We start from the raw sequence: 13,632 nt of genomic DNA on the forward strand, positions 1-13,632 counted from the left end.
CATTGACTCTGCAGAAGAGGTGGATAAATAGTTATGGAACTGCTGTTTGTAGCACAGCATCTTTGCTTATACTTTATAGATCAGAAAATCTGTAATGGTTTTCTTTCAATGCCAACACTCTTGTTTGGTAACAATCTCATGCAACTTTCAACCAACAGAAGGTGGTGAGAAGTGCTGACTGGTCCTCTCATCCACAACTCTGCTTGCAAAATCAGAGAAGTTAATCCATGCTCCCTTCATGCTGTTGAATTCTCTTCCATGAACAGATTCCAGTGTGGACATGGGCACTGGTAATCTCTCTATTTTTGCTTAGTGTTATTCAGAAGATACCAGGGAGCCTACAACACAGTGTGCAATGGAAGCTTTTTTTCCCATGGCCATGGTATCTGCTGAATCCATCACAATCTCTTGGAGATTTGGTGACTCGGGTGTCCTGTTTTTTCCATTTGAGTGAACTCCATTTGACTGGCTGCAGAGCTTCCCCAGGGACATTCCAGATGAAACTGTTGCCAAATCTTTCTTTAAATTTCATATCATATTCTTATATATGCAAAATCTGGTAGTTTGAAGTTTATTCTGTCTTTTTTTTTTTTTTTAATCATTGAATAGTTTGAGTTGGAAAGGACCTTTAAAGGTCACCTACTCCAACCTCATTTTAATGAGCAGGGCCATCTTCATTCAGCTAGATGCTCAGGGCATTATCCAATGTGACCTTGGATCCCTGTTTCCAGGGATGGGGCATCCACCACCTCTCTGAGTAAACTCTTCCACTGTTTCATCACTCTCATTTTAAAAAAATTCTTTCGTATACCTAGTCTGAATCATCATATAAGATATTTTCAAAGACTGTTGATCTGTCTGCAGTAATGGAAAGGTAGAGAAGGAAATGGGTCTTGATTGCTTCTTGGATACTGAAACCTGAGTAATAAAATTATGTAGAAATTTAAAGAACATAAAACTCAAGGCAGATTCAGACTCAGTTACCAGCAGATACAGATTACAGATGTAACAGACTTATGAAATCATATAGGACTTTCTTGATTTTCTTTGCAGCGAGTTCAGATAAAAATGGCTGTGAGTATCATCATTTTACTCTTGAAACTTCTCAGCTGCACTTAGCAGTTTGTTCCTTCAGTCTAACTCATCATCTTTTGCCTTATCAAGACAAGTTGTTTTTTCTGTAAACAATCATATTGTTGCCTTTCTTCTTACTCTAGACATCCTTCATTTATTTGAAATAGCATTCACATAATTTCCTCACTTCTCTTTTCAAGTTTTTCATCTTATGTCTTGAAATACCTTTTTTGCCTGAGTAGTCTCAAGTTTCTTAGTCTCTTCTGTTCTGATTGGCATAGTACTGCAAGTGTACATAAGGGTAGTTACACTGGGAGTGACCTATGTCTCCTTGAGAACCTAGCATGTCATAAGGTCATATACTCTAAGCCATTGTTATGTATTTTTATTTCATGAACTTTTCTATTTAAGAATGATGATGGTCATCAGTGTCCTTTTGATCCTTTACATTTTATGAATCTTCATGTTAATATTGTTTGTGCTTCTTCAAAATGATTAACAGATACATTAAAATACAGGCATAAATCCCAGCCTCTGGCTTCCCAATATCATTCACCTGTCTTCCTGTGGGCAATTGTACGTGCATCTGGGACATGTTAGCCCTTCTATTTTAAGTTAGTGTATCAAAGGCTTTACTGAAATCCATAAATCATATCTTCTCATTCAGTAGCTACATACAAATGGTCTAAAAAGATCTGGTCTGGAAGCCTCTATGACTCTGTTTTACTTTTCATTGTAATTTCTTGTTTTCTTTTGGGATAGAAGGGGCTCAGGGAGGGGAAACAAGTTGCTGTCATATAACTCTTCAGGTTTTCCCCCTGTGAAGTCTAGTTTTGCCTCCAAGATGATTCACCTAACTACAATTCCAGTGTAGAGGCTGGTTCAACTGCAAATGGGCAGATCCCCAGCCATTTTAATAACTTTCATTTCTGTTATGAGAGCTCAGATAATGATTTTCTTGGTGCTCTCTCAGAGCTGATTTATTCCCCTTACATTTTTTCCAGAATCCAGGAGCCAAGTTATTTTTGATTAATTTTAAAATTTACTCTTAATTTGTAGTTTCTAATAATTTTACCTTGGATGTTTCCATCTTGAAACACTGATGTAGGTGGGCTTCCTGATGCTGACCACTGTGATGAATCTGATAGATCTTCTAGGCATTTGCTGTCTGATCGCCTGCCAAGTTCTATATTTTCCATATGTTTTCCTGTGTTTCTAAATTTCATGTACATCACCTGCATAAGTTGCTGTTACATCTATTGGATTTTACTGCTGCTTTTTCTACAGTTGCTCATCTGACTCATTTGATCCAAGCTACTATGTACATTAATTGACTACTCTTGAGGCATAAGTAGGGTGAAAATGCTTTTCAGTATCAATTAAATCTCTATTTGTTATTCTGGATAGATCAGTAAACCTGCATTAGAGTGGTTAAACCAGGACTGGTACTTTAAAGACCATGGTAAATGAAAGGCTGACTCTTCTTCCTCTGTAAAGAAGTGCTTCAAATCTGTAAGTTTGACAAGAGGTGATTCCCAGGGAAAAGCAGCTCTGTGCCATCCTCTTCCACAGCATCAGAGGCAGCAGAGATGATATTGTTGTGAGTATTGGAAGGAAGACTCTTATTAAAGGAAGAGCTCTTTAGGATGTGTCTCTTTAGGGAGTTCCTGGTCAGTCTTCTTCAACATCACTATTGTTGCTTCACCAGGATATTACCTACAAACAGGATATGATACTTCCTTTTTTTCAACTCGGATATCAAACCTTACAGAGGCATTACCACATAATGATTTGGTGCACCTTCCTTCCATTCTAGTCTTTCTAATTCTTACCTGTATGTCATTCAGGTAGTGCTTAAGTTATTTCTAAATTATTTAATTTTTTTCTTTTTACTAAAATCATCTAGGTTTTTAAGAGTTAATTACTGCAAATTAACATTCCTTATATAGAATTTCTAAGCTATGTTCTTTCAGTAACTTGATTTGCCACTTCACAGAAGAAGAATTATGTTTTGCATAATGTAAAATACATGTAAGTACATCACTAAACGTGTTTTTAGATTGGAGGCAGTTGCACTAACCATTAAAAACATACATGTTTCCAACTTAGCTTAAAGCACAGAGAATGCTCCAATGCACAGGCAGTATACCTGAAATACATGATAACATAAGTCCCATACATAAAACTACCTTTAATTTTGCAATCATACTCTGTTATTGTGAGCAGTAACAGAGCAATTTCCCTCTGGGAAAGAGGGGAAAAATGTCAGCATATTACGCAATGCTTTGTAAAACTGTTTATGCAGATTTATTCAGTCATTTTCTGTAAATAAATGTGAAGTGACATTGCTAACCTCTGCATGTTTAGATAAGGTTCCTTTTCAAACATACTGAGTGTATTTTTAAAACAATGAGTAATTCTTTACTCAGACCTCTTTCTATTACATAAGGTATTCAGTCAGCACACCTGAAAGGGACAGTGCATTGCTGCTCACAGTGCTAACCATGAACAAGGGAAACTGTCAGACTAATGGCATTTTTCCATCCAAAATCTGGGTACCAAGAACATGTAATGTCAATATGATCATGAGTTTAAACACTTCTTAATAGATTTGAATACCATGGAAGTGTTCTCTAAAAATTAATGAAGGGCTTAGGAAGCGAAGAAGGTTTAAACAAATACAGGTATCTGCAACTCATTGCCCTCCTGGCCCTGTTGTTATATCTGGATTAGCACAGGGCTGCTAAAGGACGTGAGATGGCAAGCCAAAGACAAATGGAAGCTTAACCTGCCCTCAGAAACACTTCATAACTTTCTTCCCTTTCAAGTTGTCTCAGCTGCTATTCTTTTCCTGCATCATTTTGACCAAGGAAAGGAGTCTGACTGAATTTTGCTGGACTAGTTAAGTAGTTCTCCTCAGATCTTTCACCCTAAGAGAGCTCCATTGCATTATCAGGGCTTTGAGATAAATAAGAGCATACAATCACCTGTTTCACAAGTGATTACAATTAATTATTTCAGCTATGCAACTGGTAGGCTAAGGATGGGCTGGCATTTTGTAATCTAGCAAGGAAATGGGGCTTCCACAGCATCCTCCTTCCCCAGATGCTCACTTTCAGATTCACTGTCTAATGTATGGGAGCTCTTGGAGCAGGGAGACTGAGAATTTTCTAGTCCATTGTGCCAGACACGTCCTCTGTTACAGCAGCACACTTGGAGATGGCACAGTCAGTTCAGGTGCTGGTGTGCTACCTGACATTTCCCATGACAGCTTCCAAACTTCTTTTCACCACTTTGCTAGAGAATAACTGGAAGAGCCTGTGGTGTTTTTTTGTTTTTGGTTTTTTTTTTTTTTTTTAATCTGTCATATCAATAGATGTCTCTAGAAAAGGAGAGGTGAATTAGATGAGGAGCGTGTTAACCTGAGCCAGAGGGAATGCACTGATCCGTACCTGTGGCTTTTTGCAGTTTGTGATGGCTTTCAGTGCACTGCAAACAGACAAGGTCACTCTCGTCAATTTTCAGGCTGCGGTGTGAAGATGCATTAGCAGGGCTGTAGGCCCAAGATAATAGACCTTGCTCCATAGCAATGCTCCAAAACAATTAGGCTTGGCTAATGCCTTTATTTCCCCACTGATTTACTGCTGCCTTGCTGCTGGCCTTTTCAGTGCATAGCAATATTTGTTCATTTCTACCTGAAGACATCATATAATGCATCTTCAGGGAGAAGAAACTATTGCAAAGGTACCTAAAACCAGTCAGTACCTATTACATAGAATGGCACTTTATACCCTATGGACTAGAGGTACTTCTAGTATAAAACATGAGTAAGCATATATAACATGTTTACAAAATGTAAAAGCTTTTGGTAAAAAGAGGATTTTCCAACTGGTTATATGCACAGACTCAGTTAATAAACTGAACAGGATATTAAAACACTAAGGCAACAGGAAGCTCTTAAAATTTTGGTCTCAAATCCTTACTGCTCTATATTGGTGCAGCTAATGCTGCCACTATCCAGATGTCAGTGAAAGAATTCATCCTCTTTCTCTCCAAGGAGAGTTGTCCTTTTGTCTGCAGTACAGGTAATGCTGCACGAGGGTTGATTGTTGATCCAGGATCAGAAGGTATTCCTTACACAGCAGTTTAGTGAAGGACATGTAACAAAGCAGGCATGGATTATACAAGCTTAGCCTTTCTCCTGAATTTCCATTCATGCATTCTAGGGAACAACTTGCGTATGAAACAGTCAGCAATGCACAGGGTTTCTGGCCAGCCTCTTCGTGTTTTATCAAACTAGAGCTTGGCTAGGAGTGAAATTTGAGGAGGTTCCAGTTTTAGCTCACAGTACTTTGCAGAAGCAGTCAGAAGGTGATTTTCCACGATCTGTGCTGGTATTCCACATGACATCTGAATAAAGGTCAAGTCAGCTGCGTGAGGCTTTTTTCCTCCAGTAGCACTCCTTTGAATGCCATATTTAATTAATGTAAGACCAGTGCCTGTACAGTTGTTTAAAGCACATTCTCCCTTTTGCTTTTGTACTGTATCTACAGCCTGTGACCCTGAGCAGAACAAAATTTTTAGTTCATAAAAGAATTTCTTAGTGCAGTTTAGGTCATTAGATCCAGTTGTGAAGAAATAAGACACAAAAAAAGACAAATTATGTTCAGTGAAACAGAAGAAATGTATGTAGCTGCAGTCCAGAAGGTGTGTCTGGTAGGGAATTTGCTGAGTTGATTGCCTGAAACACAACAGCTCTAAAGAGTTTGTCAAGGTTTAATTCAGCACCCAGGAGCTCGCAAATTTCTATCCAAAACATAAATAGTAACTGCAAGTAATATGTGCTAGAGAAGGTAACTTAATTGTACTCATGAATTTTGAGATCACTGGATTATGTACTCTATGTACTCTTGGATGTCACTAAGTGGTAAAAGTACTATCATAATGTTGTTACAGTGACTGTCAGTCTCTTTATTTGTATGAGAACAAATTCTAAAGACTCCATCCATTTAGATTTAAATGGATGCATTCAGAGGCATCCATTTAGACACACAGAAACTGAATACTTACCTTTTTATTTTTTTAATCATGTTAAGGTCTGTGTTGCTTACACATCTGTTAAATTTAGTGAAACAGTCAAGCTGGCCTATGAAGACCTATGTTTCTTGGTAAATTCACTTAGTTACAAATTATTTTGGGTTCTGCTGCTTTCCCAGAATTCTTCATATGAAGAAAGAAAGACACCAGGAGTTAGTTTTGTGTAACTTAGGAAACATTAGGTAGGTAGATTGGTAGGATTATGCCTAAACTCAAATATGTATATAGAGAAAATATACTTCTATATGTGAATATATCTTTTTTACTCCTTAGAAACTAGTTTTAAGAATACTTCTGCAATGATAAAAGGCTGTACTACAACATGGTTTCTATGTCCTTTTTCATTCTTATGTCTCCATTCCTCTTGTAAGTGTTCAGAGACTTTAGTATAATTTTCTTCCCCATGTAAAAAATTGTCAAGACTTGTCCCTAAACTCAGTGCATCTTACAGCTGTGTGCAAAAAGCTCTACATACCTGTCCTTGCTCATGTTCTCAAAACCAGCTCCACATTCTGCCAATGTGGTTGTCAGAAACTTAACACCTGTGACCTGAAGGATGCAACAGTAAAGGTTACAGAGCATAAATCAATATGATTTTTTTCATGTAATGTTTTTTTTTTTACCACTTCCTATCCATGTATTTTATAAGTATTCAAAGTATAATGTGTTTAACTAACTGAACTCAAGTTTGATTGAAATGTACAGACACAAAAAGATACCACATCATGAAGAAAACTATAATCTAGTTTTTATTTTCCCTAGAATTAATACATGCACAAAAACAATTAAAATATAATACAATTTTTAAAATAATACATAATATTGGTATATATTTTGTATATACAGAAATTTACTCAGAAACAGATTTTAAATTACTAACCATAGCTTGGTGAGAAACTTTCTTGTTGCTCATTTTGAAATAATTAACAAAATGTTAGATTCTCCCCGAAATCCAGACCATCAGTGTAGAAGTAAATCATGCAGGAACATTTTAATTTAGTCAGCTTTGGGGCTTTTTCCTATAATTTTAAAGCCTTGCAGTATCTATAGCTGTGGAACTGTCTCCTAATCATATTAAATACTTTTCTGGATCTTTTTTAATTTGGACATTCATTATAGCATGTTAGAAATTCATCTTTCTTTTATTTCTAACAAAATCTTCTTAATGATTTTTCCATAGAAATATCTAGGGAATATTCTTTTAGTTTTGTTCTTGTTGAATTAGTTGCAGTTTCTCTCCAGAGTTTTATCCTTGGACCTCTTGCTGTCTCTGAACATGTTTGTCTTTGGCCTGGGCCCAAGAATTATGTGTTCCCCAAAACCACAAGCCTAAATCTGTTGACAAGTGAGTATATCATGGTCAGAAGGATGGAACTGGTAGACTGCCATTCAGTCCACCCACTCTCATGACAAGGATGTGCTCTGTGGTTCTTTGCACATTATATTTGGCTTCAAACAAGAAAAATGACATCCCTAGTATATTTTATAGAAGCTGTTCTAGAGAAGCAACTTAACAACCTTATTTTTATCATCTAGTTCATATATCAAAACCATAACTATATCCAAATTATACCCTAGAAATTTTGCCAGTTGTGGTGATAATTGTCTGTTCGATGCAATTTTTTCTCTTTCATGGCACTTTCTTATATAACCGATTTTGCTCTGTTTCTATAGTAGATTTTTGGTGTTAGATATATCTACTAAATTGTATTTTGTAATACACCATAATGGGAGACTTATGATTGTCCTAAAGACTTGATGAAAATTTGATTTTATTTTTCATAGGTGGAAGTCAGCAGCTTAAGATTCAGGTTCTTGTGGATGTATTCTTCATTTATATAATCTTCACAAAAATTATTTGTATACTTGTAAGTGGGATGATATTTTACAAAAGAAATAACAAACAACTTCATCAGCATAGTATTACTAAGAATCTAGACTGCCCAACACCTTGGTTTTGGAGAAATAGTAGGATTTAAGCTGTGGTTAATTGCTAAAAATAATGATCAAGAAGTCACATATATAAGAAGGTAAAAATGGATGTAAAGAGATTGATTTACAATTATTTAGAGCAATGTTAAAGCTCCATGTTCAGATCTTGTATTTTTTCCTCACCCTCTTTTTTTTAACTCTTACAGGTTTCTTGCAGGGCAGGGTGTGCTTAGATTTTTAGTCTTTGAAAGGTCAAGAACCCAAAGAAAATCCTTCTGTAATTTGCAGAGTTTCTCTGAATTTTCTGATCTGAAACCATGTGAAGCAATCTGGAATTATAAGCCTACCCCATTACTGTCCTGTAACTGCATTCTTTACAGCCTGATCCAAATTTTAGGGGTATAACGAAGCATGTTAGCTTGGTTTCATATACAGTAACTGCAATACTGGCAGTAAACTGAGTTTTGTACAGACAATGGAAATGCAGTGTTTGTTGCATTGTTAAAGATTTAGTTTCACATATGAATATTTTGAAATATTAGGTATTTGTGTCTTATAAATTTCTATAGCTTTATCTCAGCAGACTGGTGTATCATATCAAAAATACCACTATGGCTTTAGGCAGGTGCCCTTTGAAAATCATTAATTGTTTTTTCATCCAGAGTGAACCCAGCTTACTCAGAGCTATCTACCTCCCACACATTGCCTGTGTAGTCAGGGTTATCCCCAGAGCTCAGGGTTCCCATTCCATAAGTCAGACCTTGCTGGTGAGGTGGAAGATCCCCATCACATATAAAGTGCACGTTATAATTTCATCAGATCTTGCTAGAGCCCCTGTGACTAGTCAGGAATGGAATGTTGCTGGTTTTCCAAGCAAACCTCAGCTTTTAAGAGGTGGGAAACTGTGCTATAGATACTAATGTTTTCATCTGTAACAAGTTAAATTATATATATCTAGACATGTCATGTAAGTCTTCATTGAGAAAGGGATCTTTATTTCTGTCTTCATTTCTTACGAATGTCACTTCACGGGACATATAACTGCTAAATTTCAGGTTATAATCTTTATAATAGACTGGGTGCTTCCAGCTTAGACTTCAAGGTTTAGCTCACCTGATTTTGTTTTAGTTTAATGGCAGCTCTACTTAGCAAAAATATGTTTCTTTTGAATTTGCAAGTGTTTTGTTTCAAAGAGTTTTTCTATCGGGAACTCCATCCCTCCTGTCTGTTTTATACAGACTGTTTCTGAGCCACTCTACCATCAAATGAGCCATCAGCTCCTGCCTGTAGTTGAAGGTTAAGGGTAAAAATGAACAGTGTATAAGAAAGGAGAAGTGTCAATGTTGTATCTTTTCAACCCATCAGTATAAATTTCTCTTGTAATATAAAGCTGTGTTTGGCAAGACAGCAGACCATAATCACCAAGGAACTGATTTACTGAAAGTTAATAATTTCAGAGGTCTGGTCATCCTTGGAGGATTCCTAACGAATGTGTGTGGGAGTTGTAATTTCCTTGTATTTTACAGTTGCTAATGTATTATTATAAGAGGAATTCCTCAACAAAGCCATCATTTTGGAGTTTCTAGGTATCAGGAAGAATATATAATTGTAACAATTCTATGCTTTCCTCTGTATTCCCCTTGTTCGAGACCATCAAAAATTCATGGCCACTTTCAAGGTTCCAGTGTCAGCTTTTCTTCCGTTTGACCTGGACCTATAAATGAATCATTTGCATCATCTATTTTGTCATTCACATTTTCGATTGATTTTTAAAAACCCCGGTGTCTTGCATGTTTGCTGAGCTCTGGTCATTTCTCCTCTACTTCTGCCTTCACCTTTTATTTCCATAATACTTGCTGATGCTTTTTCTTCATTTTCATCCTCCCTTCCTTTCTCGTCCTGGGAATTTCTCCATTAAGTTTGAACTCTCCTGTTCACCATAAAGAGTCTAGTTCTATGGTTGAACAATCTTTCAACACCAAGAGATCTTTTTAATCTTCCTCCACCTCCTTTTGAAACCACTTTTACACTTAATTTCCCCCCCAGAATAATTTTAATACTTGTTTTCATATCATCATATCTTCCTTGGTCAAATGACCAGTTGGAAAAAATACATTTACATCACAACATTATGTTACCTTGAGGAGCACAGCAAGGCAGTAATAGCACCTCTGAAGCCAGACTGTACCTATGCTAATTGTTGGCTTAGAGGTCCCTATATATTTTAATTATTTGTCCTACTATTATCCTATAGTGCTTTAATTTTAAATGAAAGATAATAGCTGCCTTATCTCTAAGGAAACTGGTCTTGATTTTATTAACTTACAGGACAGAAGAATAATTGGCACATATCATTGTCCAGAAATGTATTCAACAAAGGTATCTTTCATTGTTTTCTAATGTTTTTACCCTCAGATCCGTAACATTCAGGTCTTGACCAGTTATGGTCATTAAAGATCCCATGGCACTTTTTTATAGTGTGGTCATCTCAACCCCAAGCACCTGGCCAAATATCAATTTGTGTAACTGTTCTGCTTACCCAACATTCCCCACCACCACTCACCCACCCCATAGTTTTAATTGGCTACAACATTCTCCATTTCCTCGACTAAAATAAAGTGTGTTGTTCTGCACTGTCAGTCACCACATTTCACCTCAGAGGTGATTGTGCTTCACTGGGAAGTGAAGTGGTTCTTCTTTCTAATGCTTGTAAAGCGCTTTGGGATCCTTTTGAATGGGTGGTGCTGTTTACAATAAATGTAGTTCACTGTCATTCTAGCTCAGGTGTCACTTCGTTACAAAAGCATGTTTTACTTAGGGTTGGGCGAATCTACTTGGTGGAAAAAACAGTCCCAGCTTTCTCTAATCTGACAGGGAACCTTTTGACAAAGGCTGAAGAGTTTGATTCCTTGATTCCTTCTTTCCTTGATTCCTTCCTTCCTTGATTCCTTCCTTCCTTCCGCCCTTCCTTCCTTCCACACTATCTTCCTCCCTTCCACCCTTCCCTCCTTCCCTATTCCTTCAGGTTGGAAATTCAAAATATCATGAGAAAATGCATTTATTCTTATGGTCAGTTCATTATTCCAGATGCAGGAGGGTCAAATTAGTGCTCAAGGAACAGCTGACCTTTGTGGTGTTTATCTGGGTATTGTAACACTTGAAGGTTCGCCCATCTCTAATATTTACTGTATTTTGCATTATTTCTTCTGAAAAAGTCTTGAAATATTGAAAAATGCTGTGATTCAACTCTAATATGAGTGTGATATGTACAGAAGAAGACATTTTTCCCTAGAAGATAGTTTAGAATATTGCTTAATGTTTTTCTGCCCAGCATCACTAATCTTACTAACTGCTTCCAAGATTATAGACATCTGCAGCATTTTGCTGCATTAAGAAAAAAAGTTGACTGGAGTGAAATCATGTTGCTAAAACATGTCTGTGTCTAACTCTAGCAGACTAAAATGGCCTTTCTTGCATGTGTGTTGCACAGAATGTATGCAAATATGTAAAGAGCACTCAAATTTCTAATATCATTGCAGATCAAAAGGATAAAATGCTTAAAGTAGATTCATCCTAAGAAGATTTAAGATGTGAAAAAAAATGTTGGCACTAAAATATTTTCAAAAATAGTATCCTAGAATGCACAACATTGAGGTGAAAATAACCCAGGCTCTGGGCTAAAGGGTAAACCCATTACATTAGTGGATGTTACATCCAACTTCCCCTGATGTCACTGGAACTAAAACTTCTTTCCTTGAGGTTATATGAAAATACAGAAAATATATAGTTTACAAATGACTTTGCACTCCTCATGTAGGGAACTTACCTCCTGTGATTTTAGACATTTTGGGATCAAAAAATGCCAAGTGCCTTGTAGTTAATTGTTTTATTTGTAGGACCCTGAGAGTCATATGATTGGTCTGAGATCTAATAACAAAAATGAGTCCCCTTCCATTTTACTCCCAAAATCACAAAATTATTTTCCAAATAAATACACTGATTGGAAAATAATGTTTGAAATCCATCTTGAGAAGTTTCATAGATCAATTTGAAAGCTTTTGCAGATATATGCTTTTGTTAGAATTACAATTGGACTATTACTTATCCAATGCAGACGAGAACTGATTTGATGACCTTCCTGGATAAATGCAGTGTTCCCTCACTATGCTCAAGATCATGCTACAGAGCTCTTAAAGGAATTTTTCTTGCATTCCAGCTCAACTTTCACATTTTTCCAGTGTTTTTCAATTAAATATTGATTTCCCGCATTAGGAATTTCATAAATTTCATGTAGCTTTCATAAAAAGCTAACAAAAAAGATTGTATTTGACATTGAGTCATGACATTTGATTTATAATTAAAATATAATGAAACTAGAGGGGTGCAAACTCATGCAGACTTGGGGGGAAAATGTGACAGAGGGAAATCTGTCATCTCAGCAACACTAGGCTTTGTGCATCACTTGAACAGATGTAATCACTCAAATAACAGTGTTTCAGTAGGTCCAAAGTGCCCCTGTGAGTGTCTGACTTCACAGTTCAGAACACTGGGCAGGGGGATGCTACTAAAAAGCAACTGGTTTAAGCCCAGTTCTCTCATCTTGCCATGGTAAATATTACATAGGGGGTTTAATAATGGCAAATACAGTCTGCACTAGGAGGTACCACTGCACGGGGGTACCTGCTGCTGACAGCTACATTTCTAAATATTACAGAATATACTAATACCCTGTTATTGTTTAGAAATCCACAAAGGTCACCATTTTTGCACTTTGAGTAATAATCATATAATATATTTTGTAAATGATAAATGAATAATGTGGCTGATTTTTTCTTGAAGGAGCTCTGGGACAGTTTTTTCTCTTAATTGGCCCAGAGTACATCTGCACTACCATCACTAATTCAATGTAATTAATTAGCTTCTCATTAGCTAGTATTGTTTTTAAGAACTTTTAGTTAATTATAATCTGTTATCACACAATTCAAAATACATGCTTAAAGAAAAGGCTGAGAAGAGTTAGAACTTCCTAAATAACTTCTGTTTTCTATAAATGGATTATTTTTAAAATCTCCTTTCACACTCCAGATCTTCTCCAGATTGCCTAAGAGTGGAACTTAGTTCCTTATCTTTGAAATCCTCTTTAGTGTCTAAGGGGTTTCTTTACAATATTGCTTTAAGATTTTTTTTCACTGCATTGACTTTAAAGAATGCATAGTACCAAAATCTGCCCATTGAAACAACTGTTCAGTGTGCATTTGATGTGATTACATTCTGCATATCTTTTTCCTTGCTTGAAATTGCAGATCTCTGCTATTACAGCAGCATGCTATTACAGCATGCACTGTATTGAAGAAATTTATTAGTACTGGGGCATGGAGTTTCCACATAGCTATAGTTAGACTGTGCTATTGCCTTTTCCCAAGTAACCAGCACTCCTGTTTGGAATATGGGGACCTAAAATGTACATTTTCTTACGCAGTGCTCTGTACCTCATTCATAGAGGCAGAGAGACCTCATGAATAATGGAAG

The 13,632-nt window shown here is 36.5% G+C and overlaps 1 protein-coding gene across 7 annotated transcripts in view; it reads left to right on the forward strand.

Moving 5' to 3' along the window:
• Positions 1–13,632, forward strand: part of GABRB2 (gamma-aminobutyric acid type A receptor subunit beta2) — a 144,818-nt gene that overhangs the window by 124,689 nt on the left and 6,497 nt on the right. For 5 of the 7 annotated variants that reach the window (XM_021549518.4, XM_021549519.4, XM_021549517.4 and 2 more), the window contains exon 11: positions 10,432–10,482. The exons of the other annotated variants lie outside the window; for them this stretch is intronic. In XM_021549518.4, coding sequence (XP_021405193.1) covers positions 10,432–10,482 — 51 coding nt within the window. The remainder of the gene's footprint in view (positions 1–10,431; positions 10,483–13,632) is intronic. 7 annotated transcript variants of the gene reach the window in all.

Source organism: Lonchura striata, chromosome 13, assembly GCF_050655825.1.
Source record: "Lonchura striata isolate lonStrDom1 chromosome 13, ASM5065582v1, whole genome shotgun sequence".
Lineage (NCBI taxonomy): Eukaryota > Metazoa > Chordata > Aves > Passeriformes > Estrildidae > Lonchura > Lonchura striata.